This window comes from Coptis chinensis, chromosome 6 (assembly GCF_015680905.1).
Source record: "Coptis chinensis isolate HL-2020 chromosome 6, ASM1568090v1, whole genome shotgun sequence".
NCBI lineage: Eukaryota > Viridiplantae > Streptophyta > Magnoliopsida > Ranunculales > Ranunculaceae > Coptis > Coptis chinensis.
Genome location: NC_141461.1, coordinates 66,112,693 through 66,133,979, shown reverse-complemented (window position 1 = coordinate 66,133,979; position 21,287 = coordinate 66,112,693). Strand labels below are relative to the sequence as shown.

General features: G+C 36.3%; 3 protein-coding genes across 3 annotated transcripts; 2 read left to right on the top strand and 1 right to left on the bottom strand.

Annotated features, from left to right (window-relative positions):
- Positions 1-1,076: 1,076 nt before the first annotated feature.
- On the top strand, positions 1,077-14,103 carry LOC147494010 (DNA-directed RNA polymerase II subunit RPB1-like). The gene is given in 14 exon segments (XM_086568013.1): positions 1,077-1,130; positions 1,263-1,421; positions 1,509-1,670; positions 1,751-1,971; positions 2,057-2,198; positions 2,285-2,303; positions 2,306-2,619; positions 2,715-3,001; positions 3,096-3,354; positions 3,441-3,709; positions 3,711-6,144; positions 6,146-6,369; positions 6,617-6,751; positions 13,534-14,103. Coding segments are annotated over 13 exon segments (4,647 nt in total). The 3' UTR covers positions 6,720-6,751; positions 13,534-14,103.
- Positions 14,104-14,855: 752 nt separating this feature from the next.
- SOBIR1 (Leucine-rich repeat protein kinase family protein) lies at positions 14,856-17,074 on the top strand. The gene has a single exon (XM_086566072.1). It carries the CDS (start codon positions 14,955-14,957, stop codon positions 16,842-16,844), a length of 1,890 nt encoding a protein of 629 aa, XP_086422198.1. The 5' UTR covers positions 14,856-14,954; the 3' UTR covers positions 16,845-17,074.
- Positions 16,278-19,874, bottom strand: LOC147494008 (centromere protein X). The gene is made up of 6 exons (XM_086566073.1): positions 19,701-19,874; positions 19,556-19,604; positions 19,438-19,478; positions 19,325-19,364; positions 17,682-17,735; positions 16,278-17,574 (listed from the first exon to the last, which is right to left on the bottom strand). The coding sequence occupies exons 1-6, from the start codon at positions 19,725-19,727 to the stop codon at positions 17,471-17,473; spliced, it is 315 nt and encodes a 104-aa protein (XP_086422199.1). The 5' UTR covers positions 19,728-19,874; the 3' UTR covers positions 16,278-17,470.
- Between the last annotated feature and the right edge of the window lie 1,413 nt (positions 19,875-21,287).

The following is a 21,287-nucleotide window of genomic DNA, read 5'->3' as shown; positions in this document are numbered from 1 at the left end:
CTAGACTAAGATTCGTATGGTGTTACAGCTTTGCAAGTGACATATCCATTTTTATGGGATAACACCATAGCATACATAACATATTGTATGTGCTTTGCCGAATTAATAGTGAGAACAATGAATGAATCCCTTCTTCATTGTTATGTGAGCCAATCGGGATAATTGAAACTTTTTCCCATCTTATGCCTTTCTTAACCTAAGGTTATGTCATGAAGAGAATATTTGGTGACGCTTTACTTTAGTGTGCTTCCTAAGTCTGACGAGATTTACCGTGATACGGGGCATTTCTAGGAAAGCGGTCGAATATAATTGAAATGACATGAATGTTTAGGAAGACTTTTTTGATATTACATCTATTTTGTGACTCATAGCGGGCCGCGACCATATTTTAATATGTCATTAGTACAAAACAAGGAGGGATGTAGCACCGCTTTAAACGAGGGATTAAGAGTCCGATTCGGTGTAATCAACAATGTCTAAGGGCATATACGAGATGCTTTACGGGTGATCGCGTTTTATTAGTTGGGTGAAAACTTAATAATATCGCCTCCCCGTTGCTCTTTGTTCTTCTCGGAGGTCGCACACCTTATTCCCTATATGCAAAGATGAGTAATAGAGATATTGAAATTTGCCCTATGTGGGCGAGGGGAGATGTAAGTGGGTTCGACCACTTAGGTCCGCCCACATGGATCAAGGATCCATCCCCCGCTTAAAAATACTCCCCGGATCGTAGGATCGTAGTCCCACTGGATAGAATATACACTGGATAGAATATAATCTATCATGAATCTCTTGTTGCGCAAGAGTCGTGGGAGTTAGCTATATGCTTGGTTGGTTTTATATATCTTACGAAGGTATTAGAAAAACAACAAAATTGAAGGAAAAAAGAAAACAATTCTCTCTCTCTCTTCTTTCTCCATTCAAGGGGTGGGCTTAAAGGTGTGGATACAAAGGGGATTGATTCTAAGAACAATCCTTCTCAAGAGACAAGGCTAGTAACAACTCACAAGGTTATCATTCTTTGACTTCGGGTTTTCTTCCGCTGGACAAGAGGTATGTTCTATAACTCGAATAACATGTTAATGTATTATTTACATTTAGAAAGAAAACAAAATCTTTCTGCAGAAAAGGTGGCTTTTAGTTTTCATTTTTTAGTTTGCTGTTTATCAATATTGTATTTATTCCCTTCTTTTACCCCATTCCTTTCTCTGTTTTTGTTATTCATTTCCAGTAATACGAAAAGCAATTTGTATGTTTTCCAGGTTCTGAGTGTTCTGAAGCAGATAAGTGATGAAGATTGTGTATTACTTGGTTTGGACCCTAAATATGCCCGTCCGGACTGGATGATTCTACAAGTCTTGCCAATTCCTCCACCTTCTGTGCGACCTTCTGTGATGATGGGTTCGTGCTCCCGGAGTGAGGCGAGCTTCCTTTTCATTATAGCAAAGATTATTTAGGCACTGTGACATATCAAACGTCTGATTTTAATTGACATTTACTTGAACCAGGATGATTTGACATATCAGTTGGGAACCATCATTAAACACAATGAGGATTTAAGGAGACAGGAGATTAATGGAGCTCCTGTGCATATTATCTCGGAATTTGCTCAGCAGTTGCAATTCCATATAGCTGCATATTTTGATAATGAACTGCCGGGTCAACCACGGGTCTGCATACATAATTAAAGATTTGTTACTACTTAGTTATTTGGTCTTAAGTTTTACTGAGAGACCTGTTAACTTTTCAGGCTACACAACGTTCAGGGCGTCCGATCAAATCTATATGTAGTAGGCTTAAGGCTAAGGAAGGCCGGATTAGAGGTAACCTGATGGGTAAACGTGTGGATTTTTTGGCCCGAACTGTCATAACACCCGACCCAAACATTAACATTGATGAGTTGGGAGTGCCTTGGAGTATTGCAATAAACTTAACTTACCCAGAGACTGTGACACCTTATAACATTGAATGGTAAGAACTTTTCAGTTTTTCTTTCTTTATACAGTACTCCTTTGTTTTGGTTCTATGACTGCTAAAAGATAATATTACCTGTCAGGTTGAAGGAGCTTGTAGAAAATGGACCTCATCCTCCCCATGGTAAAACTGGTGCTAAGTATATCATACGAGAAGATGGAAAGAGGCTTGATCTTCGTTACTTGAAGAAAGATAGTGACCGACATTTGGAGCTTGGATACAAGGCAGGATTTCTTCCTTAATTATTAATAGCGATTGCTTCCTTTTTGCTCTATCGCTCAATCTTAAAAGTAAAGGTTATATTTCGCAGGTGGAGAGACACTTACAAGATGGGATTTTGTGCTCTTTAACCGGCAGCCTAGTCTGCATAAAATGTCCATTATGGGACACAGAATAAAGATTATGCCATACTCAACCTTCCGTTTGAACTTGTCAGTGACCTCCCCATATAATGCTGATTTTGATGGTGATGAAATGAACATGCATGTGCCTCAGTCCGTTGAAACCAAAGCAGAAGTCCTGGAGCTCATGATGGTTCCAAAATGCATTGTATCACCTCAATCTAATCGGCCTGTTATTGCGATTGTCCAAGATACTCTCTTAGGCTGTCGCATGATCACTAAAAGGGATACATTTATTGAGAAGGTAACAATCTTGTTTTCATTTATATCTTCTGTATTCTTCCAATGAATGTAGATCCTCTTTAAAATAGATCTGATATTTTGACTGAATCCGCGTAGGATGTCTTTATGAACATATTGATGTGGTGGGGGGATTTTGACGGAAAAATACCTGCACCAGCTATATTGAAACCTCGACCACTTTGGACTGGAAAACAAGTTTTTGGTCTTATCATACCAAAGCAGATAAACCTCATGAGAACCTCAGCTTGGCACCCAGATTCTGAAACAGATTTTATAACCCCAGGAGACACCCAAGTTCGAATAGAGAGAGGGGAGCTTCTTACTGGCATTCTGTGCAAGAAAACCCTCGGAACATCCACTGGAAGTCTTATTCATGTTGTCTGGTACACATGTTAACGTTTTGTAGATGGCATTCACCAGATTTTAATTCATTTGCAGTAATGGCATATCTTAACAAAACATTTATGTCATGCACAGGGAAGAAGTTGGTCCGGATGCAGCACGCAAGTTTCTGGGAAATACCCAATGGCTTGTTAACTATTGGCTTCTACAGAATGGTTTCAGTATTGGAATTGGGGATACAGTTGCTGATGCAGCGACTATGGAGATAATAAACAAAACAATAAGTAATGCGAAAACTGAAGTCAATGAACTTATCAGGACTGCACAGGAAAACCAGTTGGGCCCTGAACCTGGACTAACTAGGATGGAATCATTTGAAAACAGAGTAAACCAGGTTACAGATTACGAATTTTCTTTAATTTTCCACAAACATGTTATATGCTTCTTTTTCGTTTTCCTGACACATTCAACCGGTGGTAGGTGTTGAATAAGGCTCGTGATGATGCTGGTAGCCGGGCAGAAAAGAGCTTATCGGAGAGTAACAATCTGAAGGCAATGGTGACTGCGGGATCAAAAGGAAGTTCTATCAATATTTCTCAAATGACTGCATGTGTAGGACAGCAGAATGTTGAGGGGAAACGAATACCATATGGTTTCAATGGTAGATCATTGCCTCATTTCACCAAAGATGACTATGGACCCGAAAGTCGTGGGTTTGTTGAGAATTCTTATCTTCAAGGATTATCTCCACGAGTTCTTCTTCCATGCGATGGGTGGCAGAGAGGGCCTAATTGATACTGCTGTCAAAACTTCCGAAACTGGGTACATACAGAGGCGGCTTGTAAAGGCTATGGAGGACATTATGGTCAAATATGATGGAACTGTTCGGAACTCGTTGGGAGATGTAGTGCAATTTCTTTATGGTGAAGATGGTATAGATGCTGTTTGGATTGAATCCCAGACGCTGGATTCCTTGAATATGAAAAAATCAGAATTCGATGAGGCCTTCAGGTATGAGCTTCACAATGAAAACTGGAATCCCAGTTATATCTTACCTGAACATGTTGAGGGTCTGAAAACTGTCGCGGAGTTCCGAAATCTGCTTGATGCGGAATTTCAGAAATTGGAATCAGATAGATATCAACTTCGCATGGAGATTGCTACCGGAGGTGATCACTCTTGGCCAATGCCTGTTAACCTCAAGAGGCTTATCTGGAATGCACAAAAGACATTCAAAGTCGACTTGAGGAGGCCTTCCGATATGCATCCAAACGAAATTGTAGAAGCTGTGGAAAGACTTCAAGAGAGACTGAAAGTTGTTCCTGGCAATGATTTCCTGAGTGTGGAAGCTCAGAAAAATGCCACCCTCCTTTTCAACATCTTGCTCCATAGCACACTTGCCAGTAAGAGGGTATTAAATGAATATAGGCTCACTCGTGAAGCTTTTGATTGGATTATTGGTGAGATAGAATCTCGTTTTCTCCAATCGATTGTGGCAACAGGTGAAATGGTTGGGTGTGTTGCTGCCCAATCCGTTGGAGAGCCTGCTACTCAGATGACCCTGAATACCTTCCATTATGCTGGTGTGAGCTCTAAGAATGTGACTCTTGGAGTTCCTAGGTTGAGGGAAATTATAAATGTCGCCAAGAAAATCAAAACACCTTCACTCTCCGTATATTTGAATCCTGAAAAGACAAAGGAAAAGGCCAAAAACGTGCAGTGTGCCCTGGAATACACTACGCTAAGGACTGTTACGCTAGCAACTGAAATGTGGTATGATCCACATATCATGACCACCATTATTGAAGAGGATTTGGACTTTGTCACGTCATATTACGAAATGCCAGCTGAAGAGGTTGACCCAGAGAAAATTTCTCCTTGGCTGCTTCGTATAGAGTTAAATCGAGAGATGATGGTAAAGAAGAATCTGAGCATCGCCGACATCTCTGAGAAGATTAACTTAGAATTTGCTGATGGTTTAACATGTATATGTAGTGATGACAATGCTGAAAAGTTGATTCTCCGAATTCGTATCATTAACGATGAATCTCCAATCGGAAAAGATGATCCAGCGGATAATGATGTTGTTCTCCTCGAGAAGATTGAAAGTGTCCTACTGGCCGATATGGCTTTACAAGGCATCCCCGATATCAGCAAGGTTTTTATCAAGCAAGAAAAAGGCAACAGGTATCATGAGAATGAAGGACTCAAACTAGAACTAGAAGAGGAGTGGATGGTGGATACTGAAGGTGTCAATCTGTTGGCTGTTATGTGTCATGAAGATGTGGATGCTAAAAGGACAACAAGTAATCATTTGATTGAAGTGCTTGAAGTCCTTGGTATTGAGGCTGCTCGCCGTGCGCTACTTGATGAGTTGCGTAAGGTTCTATCCTTTGATGGATCTTATGTCAATTATAGGCATCTTGCTGTCCTGTGTGACACTATGACTTATCGAGGTCACTTAATGGCTATTACTCGCCATGGTATCAACCGGAATGATACTGGACCATTGATGAGATGTTCATTTGAGGAAACTGTGGACATTCTTTTGGGTGCAGCTGTCTATGCTGAAACTGATCATCTCAGGGGTGTTACTGAAAATATCATGCTGGGTCAGCTGGCTCCCATTGGCACTGGAGACTGTGCCATGTATTTAAATGATCAAATGTTGCTGAAATCTGTAGATCTCCAACTACCTAGTTATTTTGAAGGCGGTGGATTTGATTTTTCTGTGACCCCTTCTTCGCATGTCACAATAACTCCATACCACGCTAGTTTCCAAGACTATTCACTGAGCCCAAATGTCCGTTCTTCGCCCATTACAGATGCTAGTTTTTCTCCATATGTTGGTGGGATGGGTACTTCATCTGCTGCATGGAGTCCATTATCCTCTGGCTACAATTCATCTTGTCGGGGTTACATCCCTAACACTCCTAGTTACAGGCCATCTTCACTGGGGAATGATCCTTACTTGCTTGGTTACAGTCCAACTTCCCCAATTTATAGTCCATATTCTCCTGTTATTGATTCAAACATCCTTCCATATTCACCCACAAGTCCATCTTACTGGCCCACCTCACCCAGATACAGTCTTACTGCCTACAGCCCCACTTCACCATCATACGACCAGACACGTCCTTCTTATATTCTGAATTCACCATCTTATATTCTGAATTCACCATCATACCTCACCATCTTATATTCTGAATTCACCTTTGAATAGCCCGACTTCTACTATATACAGCGATACATCTCTTGAGGATAGTGAAACTTCTCCTGGGTGTATCTCAACCTCAGCAAGCTACAGTCCCACCTCTCCAAGGTATAGTCCAGCATCGCCAAGTTGCAGTCCTCCTTCAACTGAATACAACCCATCCAGTCCGTACATTCAGACATCTTCATATTACAGGTAAACTAATGTTTCTAAGAAGCCTTATGTAATTGCAACCATCTCCCATCCATTATTTATAGGTTTCTACACCTCGACTTTTGTGCACTGGTGCATCTTAATTAGCCATAGGTGATCCTTTATTGCAAATGGTATAGGAGTGAGAGATATAAGGGGACTGGTCTATTTTTACTATTGAATATTGTTTTACTTTATTTTATTATTCAATTGTTATTAATTGGTTAACTTGCCCTTATTACTGTGACAGCCCAACATCGCCATCATATTCGCCAACATCACCATCATATTCGCCAACATTGCCATCATATTCTCCGACACCGCCATCATATTCGCCAACATCGCTGTCTTAGTTCTTTCGGAGCTTTATTTACAGTCTCAGCAGGTAACATTGTCTTTTGAGTTTTATCTGTTTGAATTCTTCTAATACTTTTGTTGTTAACCTGTCGGAAATAACCAATATTTATATAACAAAAACAAAAAAGCTAAGAATCGACATCTATCACTTCTCTTGTTTGTGACTTTGTGTGCATTGAATTGTAAACTAGCACCTATTTATAAGAACATGCCGCATTGACATCATATTGTGTACCAGATGCACGATGCATGTTGGAGTCATATTGGCCAGGGTTACAAAGCTTTTGTATAATTAGGTTTATTGGGTATACAACTATACAAGAAAAGATTTAAAAGGCACGTTGGTAACATTCAAAAGGGAAATTTCATAAGATAAAAGGTTCAAAATTCTAAATGTGCAAGGGGTAGTTGCACATGTGGCCACGAGAAAAGATAGGCTGTCCTTTTCTGGATTTTGAAAATTGATAATTCCTTAACTTTTGATCCGTATGTTGGCTTCTGACAAAATTTATATCTTTGAGATTGTCTTGAGTTCATAAGGGCTCTTTCAAATGAGACTACTCACAGCCACGATAGGGCGTGGCAGCAACACGCCAAAGCCACCCATATAATGTGTTGAGTCATGGGTTAGCACTAGTCTACTATAATACATTGCAGTGTATCAAACGGTTGAAATTCAAGAAAGAAATCAGTGAGTTCAATCCAAAACATCAGAGCTCTTGTTTTCTTACTGACCTAAATTTTTCTAGACAGTCATAGGTAGTAGAAGTGAACTCAGACCAAACTTTTGATCGAGTTGAATGTAGCAAAATTAATTTTTAGTGTGTATATGTATATGTATTCATGGCAGCCACAGTGACTCTACATACGAAAATGTCTTCAAATAAAATTTGTGAAGGGATTCCATATCAATTTACAGTAGTCAAGTTGATTTTTCCAAGTTTTGAGTAGACCTGAAAGACTTTGGACCATGAACTAGTATTTACGTAAGACAAGGTACTAGTTGCTTTAACACATGATAGACAAAATGACGCTTCCACTTGTACTGCTTCATTGGCTTCAGAACCAGCTATAGGCATTGTTGCAACACTACTTTGTCTTCTCTTCGTTTCTGCTTTGGCTAAATCAAGTTTGGGCGGAGAAAGCGATTGATATTCCCCCTTCTCTGCCTAAACTCCCTTTTATATATATGACACCTTTACCGCCTTGGTACACTGCCGCACTGGTCTCGGCAAGCCCTATAATAAAACGTGGTCCATTGATGCTACCACAATTGGGTCAAACTCCAACTCTAGTGGTTTACTCAGCAGATATGTGTAAACAAATCATGAAGACGCATGATATCATATTCTCAAGTAGACCAATTCCAACTGCCTCAAAGGCCTTTCTATATGTCTGTAAAGACAGTATTTGCACCTTATGATGAATATTGGAGGTAAACGTGAAAACTTTGTATTGTAGATCTCTTGAGTGTCAAATCTAATGCAATCTTTTAGGTTGGTTGGAGAAGAAGAAATTGCAAATATGGCTAAATTAAGCAGTTTGATGGTTTAGTGAGCAGGGAAGTTAATCTTAGTAACTTGATTGTGACTGTTACTAATAATGTTATCTCTAGGATTAGCTTTGGTAGGAAGTTTGAAGGAGAGTGGGCATAGAGCCATAGAGTGAATAGGCAGAGTTAACCAAAAAAGTAGTGGATGTTTGGAGTTTTCAGCGTGGAGAATATGTTTCCTTCTTTGGGATGGATTGATGTGCTCACTGGGCTTCATAAAAGAATGAAGAGAGCTAGAGAGGCAATTCATCACTTCTTAGACGAGGTGGTTGAGGAGCATCTAACAGCTAGAAAAAGTGGGGATGGACTGTGTGATCATAAGGATTTTGTCAATATATTGCCTGACTGCCAAAAGGATTCAACTTTAGGGCTGGAATTTATTCCGTAGGAAAATCTCAAAGAAGTTATAATGGTGTGATTCTTCCCAAACATCTGGCTTATGTATGGTTATCGTCCTTCTGATATGTATCATGTCTTCCTGCCTTTGATGAAGCCATTTTCTTGTTCTTGGCATTGTCATACGCAAGCATGGAGTACATTCAAAAGAAGGACCAGATTCCTTTTGCTTCGAGACAAACAATTTGGTCTCTACTACGAGTTGGATTAGATGTCTCATAAGTTTTGGATTATACCATGTGAATGATTGGGCACCTTCCTTGATCCTACTGACATAAAACCGTTTCTCTTACATGACTTACACGAGTTCGATTAGATGTCTCATAAGTTTTGAATTATACCCTGTGAATGATTGGGCACCTTCCTTGATCCTACTGATGTAAAACCATTTCTCTTACTGTCTTACGTGACTTATACGAAAAAAGAAAGAAGGTTGAGCTAATTCTAGTCCTTGGGGTTTGTTGCCCTTATATTGTATCGAAGTCAGAGTACTCTGTAACTCTAACCAGTAAGAAGGCTTAAGTTTCTTCTTGTGTTTTTACTGGGATAAGATGATCCCATTCCTTGTTCTAGTATTTATATATATATTATAACTCTACCTTCTTCAATTGAGGAAGCGTTTCTAGAGTGTCCACGTGTCATGGCTAATTAAGAAAAAGTAGGAGACAAAATAGGATTTTTATATATATATATATTAGAGTTCTACCCTCTTCAATTGAGGAAGCGTTTCTAGAGTGTCCACGTGTCATGACTAATTAAGAAAAAGTAGGAGATAAAATAGAAAACAAATATTTATCTTTATCCTTAGATATATATTCCTAAACTCTATTACTAAATATAAAAAAGTAGGATATAAATAAGGAAACAATCCCATATAGAGTTTCACAGACTCTCTAACTTTTTCTAAACACTATAACTAATTACGAAAAAAACAATCTCATCTAGAGTTTCACAGAATCTCCAACTTTTCCTAAACAATATAGCTAATTACGAAAAGAAAAAATAGGAGACAAAAAACTAAATTGCTAAAAACAATAATTTCCACCGAAAACGATTTTCTTAAAACCCTTTCGATTTGATGTGCCATCCACTATGTGATTTAGACATTTATTCAGTTAAAGATTCAAAAAATCACAATTATGGCCACAATAAGTACGACATATTTCAATTCCTTAGATATATATTATAGTTATACCATCACTAATCTATTTTTTTGGATCACTCATAGGAACTCCAGTTTTTTCTAAACTCTATTACTATTTATAAAAAAAATAGGATATAAATAAAAAAACAATCCCATATAAAGTTTTTGAGAGTCTAATTTTTCCTAAACACTATAACTAATTATGAAAAAATAATCCCATATAGAGTGTCACACAGTCTCCAACTTTTCCTAAACAATATAGCTAATTACGAAAAAAAAATATGAGACAAAAAACTAAATTGCTAAAAACAATAGTTTCCACCGAAAACGATTTTCCTAAAACCCTTTCGATTTGATGCGCCATCCACAATAGGATTTAAATATTTATTCATAGTTAAGGATTCCAAAAATCACAATTCTAGCCACAATAATTACGACATATTCTAATTAAATTTATAAATTTATAAACTTTCAACACCATCAAATATTATATATATATATATATATATATATATATATATATATATATATATATATATATATATATATATATAAATATAAATTTGATGTAATCGCATCAACTAACCTCAAAAAAAAATAATTAACGGAAATCGAAATCGGATGCAAATGCAAGCATTAAACTAATCTTAAAAAGTAATTAATAGAAAATCGGAATATGGATACAACTGCATTAAACTAACCTCAAAGAATAATTAACGATAAATCAAAACTTGGATGCAAATATATCAAACTAATATAAAAAAATAATTGTCGGGAAATCGGATCTGGATGCAAATGCATTGAACTAACCCTCAAAGATTAAATTAATGGGAAATAAAAAACTGGATACAACTGCATTGAACTAACCTCAAAGAAAAATTAATTATAAATTGGAAACATGATGCAAATGCGTGGAACTAATCTTAAAGAATAATTAACGGAAATCGAAACCCACCGAATCGCGACCAACTAATCTTAAAAAATAAACTGGATACAAATGCATTAAACTAACCTCAAGAAATAATTAACAGGAAATTGGAAACTAGATGCAAATTCATTAAATTAATATCAAACAATAATTAACGGAAAATCGAAAACTAGATGCAAATGCAACCTTATCAAATAATAAACGAGAAATCAAAAACTGTATGCAAATGCATTAAACTAATCTCATTGAATAATTAATTGGAAATCGGAAACTGGATGCAAATGCATTGAGTTGACCTCAAAGAAAAACAATTAATGGAATTGGAAATTGGATGCAAATGTATTGAACTAACTGTAAAGAATAATTAACGAGAAATCGGAATCTAGATGCAACCGCATTGAACTAACCTAAAAAAAAATAACGGGAATCAGAAATTAGATTCAACTGCATTGAACTAATTTCAAAATATAAATAACGGAAAATCAGAAACTGGATGCAAATGTATTGAACTAACTTCAAAACATAGTTAGATTATATGTTGTGAGAATGTCTCGATAAGTATAGTTTTGCATTTAAAATTGTTTTTATCTTATCTCTTTCTGTATGATTGGTAACTTCTTGCTATTCAAGTAGCTTCAATATATATGATGAACCTTTATTAGGCAATCTCACAAAACTTCAATTAAACTTCTATTATTAAACAACAAAATGAAATTGAAGGGTTTTATCAAATGTGAGTTTTTTTTTTAATTGAGAGTGAGGTTTTCACGTTATAAAAAATTTGGATGAGTGACAAATATAATATTAATATATAATAGTTCTGTATATTTGCAAATATTTTTTAGAATAATTAATATAACAACACCCGTTCGTAGATAATTTTTGCAGATTCCACATAGTGAATCATGCATAATTTAAAAAATAATTAACGAGAAATTAGGAACTAGATAATCTTTGATGATCCAACATAGTAAATCAAACATAATTTATTTTTTATGTTATGTTTGGAAGGACACTATAGATAGATCAGTAGAAGTTGGTATTACACACTACATTGGATAATTAAAAGAAAATCGAAAACTGGATTCAAATACATAACTAAGCTCAAAGAGTAATTAACGGGAAATCGAAAACTTTATGCAAATGCAATAAACTAAACTCAAAAAGTAATTAACTAGAAATCGAAAACTGGATGCAATTGCATAAAACTAACGCCAGAGAACAACTAATGGAAAATTAGAAAATAGATGCAAATCCTTGAAAAATATTTAATGGGAAATCGTAAACGGTATGCATTAAATATTAAACAAATCTCAAATAATAATTAATGGGAAACCAGAAATTGGATGCAAATGCATTGAACTAGACTCAAAAAATAATTAACATAAAATCAAAAACCAAATGTAACTGCATTGAACTAGCTTCATAGAATAATTGGTAGGAAATTAGAAACTAAATGCAAATATGCACTGAAATAACCTAAAAAAATAGTTAACGAGAAATCAGAAACTGGATATAATTGTATCGAACTAATCTTAAAGCATAAATAATAAATTGGATGCAAATGCATTGAACTAACTTCAAGAAATAATTAATGAGAAATCAGAAATTGGATGCAAATTCATTGAACTAACCTCAAACAATAATTAACTGGAAATCGGGAACTAGATGCAAATGCAATATTATCAAATAATAAACGAGAAATCGAAAACTGGATGCAAATACGTTAAACTAATCTCACGTAATAATTAACCTGAAATCAGAAACTTGATGCAAATGCATTTAACTGACCTCAAAGAACAATTAACATGAAATTGAAAATTGGATGCAGATATATTGAACTAACCACAAATAATAATTAATGAAAAATCGGAAACTGGATGCAACTGCATTGAACTAACTTCAAAAAATAAATAATGGGAATCGAAAATTGGATGCAACTGCATTCAACTAACCTCAAAATATAAATAACGGAAAATCAGAAACTGGATGCAGATGTATTGAACTAATCTCAAAGAGTAATTAACGGGAGATTGGAACCTTGATGCAAATGCATTGAACTAATCTCAAAGACTAATTAATTAAACATAAAAAATTGGATGCAACTGTACTAAATTAACTTTAATGAATAACTAACGGAAAATTATAAAGTGGATGCAATTGCACTGAACTAACCTCAAATAATAATTAACGGGAAATCGAAAACTTGATGCAACTGCATTGAACTAACCTCAAAGAATAATTAATGAGAAATTGGAAACTGAATGCAATGTACTACATTGAACTAATTTCAAAGAATAATTAATGAAAAATCATAAACTTAATGCAAATGCATTGAACTAATAACCCTAAAACATGTTTGTATTATAAGTAGAGGGAATAAATGTCTCGACAAATATAATTTTTCATTTTAAGTAGTGTTTATCATAATTTTTTTATTATGATTAAGAATGTGATGCTATTCAAGTAGCTTCAATATTATTTTCGTCACATTAGACATTCTCACAAAATTTCAATCAAACTTCTATTATTAAACCTAACAACAAAAAGAAGTTGATGAGTTTTATCAAGGTTTGATGCTTTATTTTTATAGAGAGTGGTGCAAGAAATTTGAATGACTGATTAATATAATTTTCATATCTCATAGCTATGCATAGTTGCTAATATTTTTTATAATAATTTAATATAACGGCACCCGTTCGTAGGACGGGTTCAAAAGCTAGTTTTTATACATAGTTGTAGAATAGTACCTACAACCTACTGACGAGTTTTTTTCCTTCTTATTCGTAGGACATGTTTGTTGCGGGAACTGATACACCTACTCTGGAATGGGTAATGGTAGAGCTTGTGATACACCCAAATGTGATCAAGCAAATAAAGGAAGAGGTACGACCAGTTGTTGGAACGAATTCTGAGGTAGATGAAGATGAGATGGCTAAAATGGATTACTTGTAATGTGTGATTAAAGAAACTATGCCATTTGCATCCTCCTCACTTCATTAGATTGTCTACCAGAAGTGCAACTTAGATTGTCTACCAGAAGTGCAACTGTAGAAGTTTACCACATTCCTGCGCTGTTTAAAGCCTAATACTAGAGTAATAATCAATGCATGGGCGATTGCTAGGAATCTGAAAATTTGGCAAAAACCTGATGAGTTAATCCCACTGAGGTTTCTATTTCTAAATAACCCAGATGATTTTAGAGGTCGGGACTACAAATTTATTCCATTTGGAGCTGGTCGAAGGGGTTGTCCTGGAATTTCATTTGGCATCACTACTATTGAATCCGTTTTTAGCTGATCTGTTACATTGGTTTGATTGAGACTTGCTCAGTATTCATATGAAATTTCTTCTTCCTCTTGTTCCAGTCTCACTCTCTACAAATTATCACCCTTAATATGAATAAGTTCCTTTTTTACTACTATCTCCAACTGTATATTCCAATAAGATATAGCTAGTTCTATCAAATTAGAAAAGGTACGCATGTTCTCTTCCTGATTGCTCAAGTTCAGATAAAATAGTGATATTATCATCATAAACTGAATGAAAAATAAAATTCTGGAGTGATTTACAATAATTACATTTTGGTAGGGCTTTAGCCTTTAGCATATCTGCATCTGCATTCTGCAACGATTCATTATCAGTACTATGTACTCTTTATGCCTATAGCAAAATGAGACCTCATGTTATGAACTTATGATACGCTTGTAAGGTGAGGAAGAATATGAGGAAGAATATATTAGTTTGTGTATGTAAAATCTAAAGAGTGATAGAATGCCAAGAAAACTAACGTGGGATGAAGATATTAAAAATGATTTTACACAGTACAAAACAGTGGAACATACTCAAAATTACATTCATATGGCTATAATGACATACGCGAGAACAAGACTCGAATTAGTGACCTCTCGAATTAGTGACCTCTTATGGAGTAGTCTACAGTCTACACGGCTGGTGTAATACGTTAATGAACTTCAGCCAGGGAATCAATTGGCAATGTAGGAAAAATACTCACACTTAAGTCAAAGTCCTAGTCAATACAAAATAATAGAACACGTTAAGTTTCCATCGCGGGGTCTTCCCAATTCCCATTCAATAATTTCAACACGGTATGCCAATTTTATATTTTTATATACAAACACTTCCCACGATCTATCCACGAGCTTAAAAAACAGTGCTAAATTTGCCGGAGTCTGGAAACACAAAACAACATGGCTTCCTTTCCCGCCAAGCTTCTCCTCCTTTCATTACTCGTTTACTTCATCTCCCTTTCTCCTCTCATCCAAGCTAACTTAAATCTCGATCAATCCGATTTCAACGCGCTTTTAAGTGTCGAAAAAAGCTTGGGCATCTACGGTGGTGAACGCTTCGATCATCCATGCGACTCATTCGAAATCTATTGCGAAGCACGAACTGCCCACGACGACATAACGTCACTACGAGTCACTCGAATCGTTCTCGATTCGAAGCGACTCAATGGAACGTTATCTTTGGAAGTTGGAAAGTTCTCCGAGCTAAAACAACTTACTCTCTCAAACAACCAACTCGTTGACTCCATTCCTCAACAAATTGTTGACTTGAAAAAGTTACAAGTCCTCAACCTCCGAAATAACCGGCTTTCGGGCCAAATTCCACCCGGTTTTTCGTCACTTGTAAGTCTCAAAACTCTTGATCTTTCGTCCAATAGATTTTCCGGTAATTTGAATTTCCTGAAACATTTTCCTAATCTCGAAAACCTCTCTCTCTCCGATAATTTGTTTTCTGGTAAAGTACCTGTTTCGTTACGATCTTTTCGGAATCTTAGATTTTTCAATCTTTCGGGTAATATCCATCTACATCAAGACTCGATACCGAAAACGTTGACTTGGGTAGAGACCGATATCGATACATATTCCATGCCGAAACGGTACATACTTGCCGAAAGAAATAAAAGTTTCGGCTGGCAAATTTCACCAGCTCCTTCTCCTTTGCCTTCACCTTCACATCCACTACATAGAAAGCCGAAAAAAAATGGAAACAGTACCAGAGGATGGATTGTTGGTTTCTTTGTTGGTCTAGTTACAGGCATGATATCTGCTATGATATTTTCATTGTTGTTTAAGATTCTTTTGATATGCATCAAAGGAAGAGTTCACGATTCTGGTCCAGTTATTTTTAGTAAATTTATCAAGAAACGCGAAGATCTAGCGTTCTTAGGAAAAGAAGATGGTCTTGCGTCGTTGGAGATTATTGGAAGAGGTGGTTGTGGAGAAGTTTATAAAGCTCAATTACCTGCAAGTAGTGATTGCAAAATAATAGCAATAAAAAAGGTCGTTCAGCCTTCCATGGATATAGCTGAGCTAACACAAGAAGACACTAAACAGTTGCATAAGAAAATGCGACAAATCCGTTCTGAAATACAAACTGTTGGTCAGATTCGGCATCGGAATCTTGTTCCCTTATTGGCGCATGTGTCTAGACCAGATTGTCATTATCTTGTATATGAATTCATGAAAAATGGTAGTTTACAGGATATGCTGAGAAAAGTTTCTGAAGGGACCGCAGAGCTGGACTGGAAGGCAAGACACAAGATTGCACTTGGGATTGCGGAGGGGCTTGAGTATCTCCACATGCACCATAGTCCTCGAATAATTCACAGGGATCTTAAACCCGCAAATATCCTTCTTGATGATGATATGGAAGCTAAGATTGCAGATTTTGGACTGGCCAAGGCGATCCCTGATGCCAACACCCATGTCTCCACTTCAAATATCGCGGGAACAGTGGGATACATTGCCCCAGAGTACCACCAAACACTGAAATTCACAGATAAGTGTGATATATATAGCTTCGGGGTGTTGTTGGCCGTGTTGGTGACAGGGAAGGAGCCATCGGATGAATTCTTCGAACACACTGATGAGCTGAACCCGGTGAAATGGCTGAGGAATGTCATGACCTCTGAGGATCCTAGTAGCGCAATTGATCTTAACCTGATCAAAGATGGACCTACTGACCAAATGCTCCTAGTTCTCAAGATTTCTTGTTTTTGTACTCTCGAAGATCCGAAAGAAAGGCCTAACAGTAAAGACATTCGAAGTATGCTGTCCCAGGTGAAGAATTAAGCACAAAACACATAATGATGCATATGTAACTAAAAAAAAAAAGGCAAAATAGGGTTTGTATATATATATATATACAGACAGAGAGAGAGAGAGACAACATTTGCTAAATTACATGTGATAATGTTTTTATAGTATTAAAATCTTGTAAATTCATATTAAATTACATGTGCTAGTATTGATATACATCAATCTATCTCAAGTGAAATCATTTTAGTGTGGTTGAGAACAAAGTTGCATGTGTTTGAAATCCATAATGTGTTGAGTGATGTGAAAGCACAAAGAAAAGAAAGCAGATACAAAAAGCAAAGTCGACATGCGGAAGAGTGTGTTTAAAGTACTTCACATTCAAAATGCCTGAATCATGCTAGCAGACATTGCATCTCCAGCTTCATTAATCAAGAAAAAACACTTCCAGATTTCAGTATACAAATTTGTTTGACTTTCAGATGAGAAACGTGTTTACAGGTAGAATTTTTTACAGCTGCTGAGAAATCGGTACAAACTTATGAGCCTTTCAAAACTGTCATATGATTGAATCAAGTAATCTGTAGAAGTTTAGAGTAAATATAAACCTGGATTGCTGAGTACTTTCTGGAAAAAAAGAAATATTATAATTTGACCTCAAGTTAAAAATCCAGCAGCAGCTGAGGAAGTATCCTCTCCAAATGAGTTGCTTCTATCTTACTTGCACCTTCAGCTTCAGCAATTGCTGCAGCGCGCTGAACGGCCTCTATGACAACAGGAAGAGACCATTGTGAGCATACTGTACATAATATCTCTAAGAAAATTAAATCCCAGCTGCAAATGAAGCAAAATTATGTTCAATAAGCAAGTCACCTGCAATAAACGATCTGAGAAGTTCACAGCTTAGCTTCAAAGCATTTGCATTAGCTGAATCATGTAACAGAAACTAGTCATAAGAACAGGTCAGCAATGTCCTAGCAAGACGCCGATCCAATGATGAATTTAAGCCAAAAGAGAAGCAAATGTGCCATACAAGTGGGATGAGTAGGGACCATCTTTGAATAAGTTGATAGCATTGAACACATTCGCATCAACCTCATTTGTATATGATTCACATGATGTTCATACATACACTGAAGAATATAAAAGGAGCATGCACTATCCACAGGGGAATGAAGGAGCCATTATCACTATACAATGTTCCATAATACTATGCGAGTTTTGTATAGATCTCTAGCAGCAAGTGCATCTCCATCGTAACAAGGCATTTCGCCTTGCCACATCGTCTTTGGCATGGCAAAAGGGCCAACAATTGCACTGGTGTCGTAAGATTCAATTCGACCTAATATCAAATGACACTTTTACAGTTGCTCAGAATAAAAAATCATGCGGCGTAAAAAATGCCATACCAGAGACAGCTGCAGCCACAAGAGCAGAAAACAACCCATAAAAGCTATAGTCTTTTCTTCTTCTAATCTAGCTTCCAATCTCCTCTCCTTACCATAGTACAAAATATCCCGATATATCCCGATATTTGGGGATATATATCCATATTTCAGAAAAAGATATATAAATATCACGATATGCTCAGAGATATATACGACTGTAAATATCAGTGATATTTTAACGATATTTGTGATATTTGCGATATTTGGGGATATTTGGGGATATTTGGAGATATTTTGTATATATAATAATTTTATTTAATATTTACCATTATATTTTAAATAAATATAAATAATGTATCATGATATATCAAGAAATATCCACAATATCCACGATATTTGTCGATATTTTGGATATATCCACGATATTTGCATGTGAAACAATGCCAAATATCCCTAAAGAGGAGGATATATCCACGATACATATCCAAAAATTGAATATCGATAAATACCCATATCCTGATATTTTGTACTATGCTCCTTACTCCCCACGTTAATCAGAAGGCATAAAAGTGGGCAAAGAAAAGAGAGGGAAAATGTTTTGTGAAGAGATTATGTATTGTCTATCACTCTAAAATTTCCGTACTTTTCTAGGCTTGGATTCAAAGTGTACAGAATGCAGTAGGCAGAGCTCTTATAGGTTAATGAACATATAACTATCTGAATTACGAACTCAGAGATGATTTTTCAGTTCTTTTTTTTTCTTTTGTGGATATGAAATAATGATCAACCTACCACGGAAAGCATCTTCAAAAATACCATGGAGATACTCTTCAAAATAGTCCAAGACATTTAAACATTTCTAACAATGTAAAAAGAGTGTTGCAGAATCAAAAATTCTGGACAGTCATACAAATTCAAAATATGAAAACTGCTTCTACCAAAGCAATGAATTTTGAAATACACTGATTGTTGTGGAGATAATCTACCGAACAGAAAAAAGATATCCACCAAAAATCAGCATTTAAGTCATCTTGTATGGTGCCATGTGTAAAACCGTGTGTAAATGCCCAATATGACCAATGAGTAACTATCACAATTCTCACTCCAATCCTGGCATAAGTAAATTACCTGTAGTTGGTCGGTTTTTCTTTGAAGTTCCGGCTTCAACCTACAAAAATAAATGACTAGTTGTGTCAACAAAACTATATGAATGGCAACAAAAAAGAGTGCTTGTGTCGTACCTCGTTGTTAAGATTTTCTGGGGCTTCAAGTCTCTCACGCTCTACAAATAAAATACAAAGAAAACATTTCATTATAAAAAAAATATAAAAGGAGAGAAAAAAGGCGGGAGGAACGAACCTAGGGATTTTTTGGTCCATACGTGCTTGAATATGGCGTGAATTAGATCCTAGCCATCATCAATTGCCAGTTTAATATGTTATATACTTACTAGAGAGAGAAAAAAACGATATGTTAAATTAGGAAAAAAATAATAGCGGCTTACGGGATCGAAGGTGGTTTGATTCTCCATTGCCTTTCCTAGTTTTTCAGTCGCGGCGCCAAAAACACAATACGTTTTTAAATCCCAATTCCCACACTTTAGTTTGGAATTTTGGTGCCCCGTTAATATGGTGTGCTGGCGAAATAAGTTGGTGTTAGGGCAGGGAACGGGTATGGTTCTGGGCAGATATGACTATGTCTGAATCCGCACCCTGAAAAAATCATAGTAACCAAAATCCGAACTCGAACCCGAGTCGGGTTGAGGTGTTTCTACTTTTTAATTTTGTTTGCATTGAAAGGGATGGTATTGTAACTTTTAGACCTTGCTTAATGAAATGGCCTAAAAGTCTTGGAATTATTGGAGGAATCATATTTATCTCATAGTTTATTGGATTTAATCGGATAATTTGTTATGTTTCCATTATCTGAACCTGAATCCAAACCCAACTGGGTGAAGCACCCATACCTGACCCAAATAACAGAATTGGATAAGTTTCATGTCCACGACCCTTATCTTACCCAACTGGAATTCGGTCAGATCGGGTTTTGAGTCAACCCAACCCGATTCCCAGCCCTAGTTGATGTGCACGTAATTCACAGTCTTGCACTGCACTGTTGCACATAATTCATAATTAGTGGCATAATGGCATGTAATGATCCAAGACAGTTATAATTTATAATAGGTAGATGCACCATGTTATGTTGCAATAATTCTACATTGACACAGAAAATTTGACACAGTTGACCGACACGGTAATGTGGCACTACAACATCAATGTTGCAATATGAAAAACCACCATTACAACATCAATGCTGCATCTAAAAGTACTACTGCAACATCAATGTTACACCATGTAAACCACTGCAACGTCAATGTTGCACAGAGAAATATCACTGCAACATCAATGTTGCACCATGAAAACTACTACAACGTCAATATTGCACTGAGAAATATCACTTTAACATCAATGTTGCACTATGAAAACCATTGCAACATCAATGTTGCACTATGAAAAATTAAATGAATGGATGGTTTGCTATAAAGAAAAGATGAGAATGACAAAATAAGAATGGAAAGATGATAATGGAAAGAGAAGAAGTATTTTGAGTGAGAGAAAAGAGATTTTTGACTCTTATTTTCACCATTGCAACATTGATATTGCAACATGCCATGTCACTGTATCTTGACTGTGTCATTTTTCCTGTGTCACTGTAGTATTACTCGTTATGTTGTTTGCAGTACTGAAAAGTGGATCTGGGAAGTAAAAAAAAAAATGTATGTCACTTGGTGTAGGTACAAATGTACAATTATTGTAATGTTACTATGATAGAACACTTTGTTTACAATATGCAAAATATAATGGGCTTTGTTAACCAAAAAAGTATATATACTTGACTTGCTTGAGTCAAGATTGGAGGTTGGACCATAAATCAAATGATGCATGAACCATGTATAGATATATAAAGGTGTAAAATGGGTTGGGTTGGCCTGACCCTCAAGCCATGAAGCTCTAGTGACTTGAGGGTCGGCCAGTATTAAAATTGTTTAGCCTTTGCCTGCACCTCAACCCTATTTAGAGAACTGAGCTGA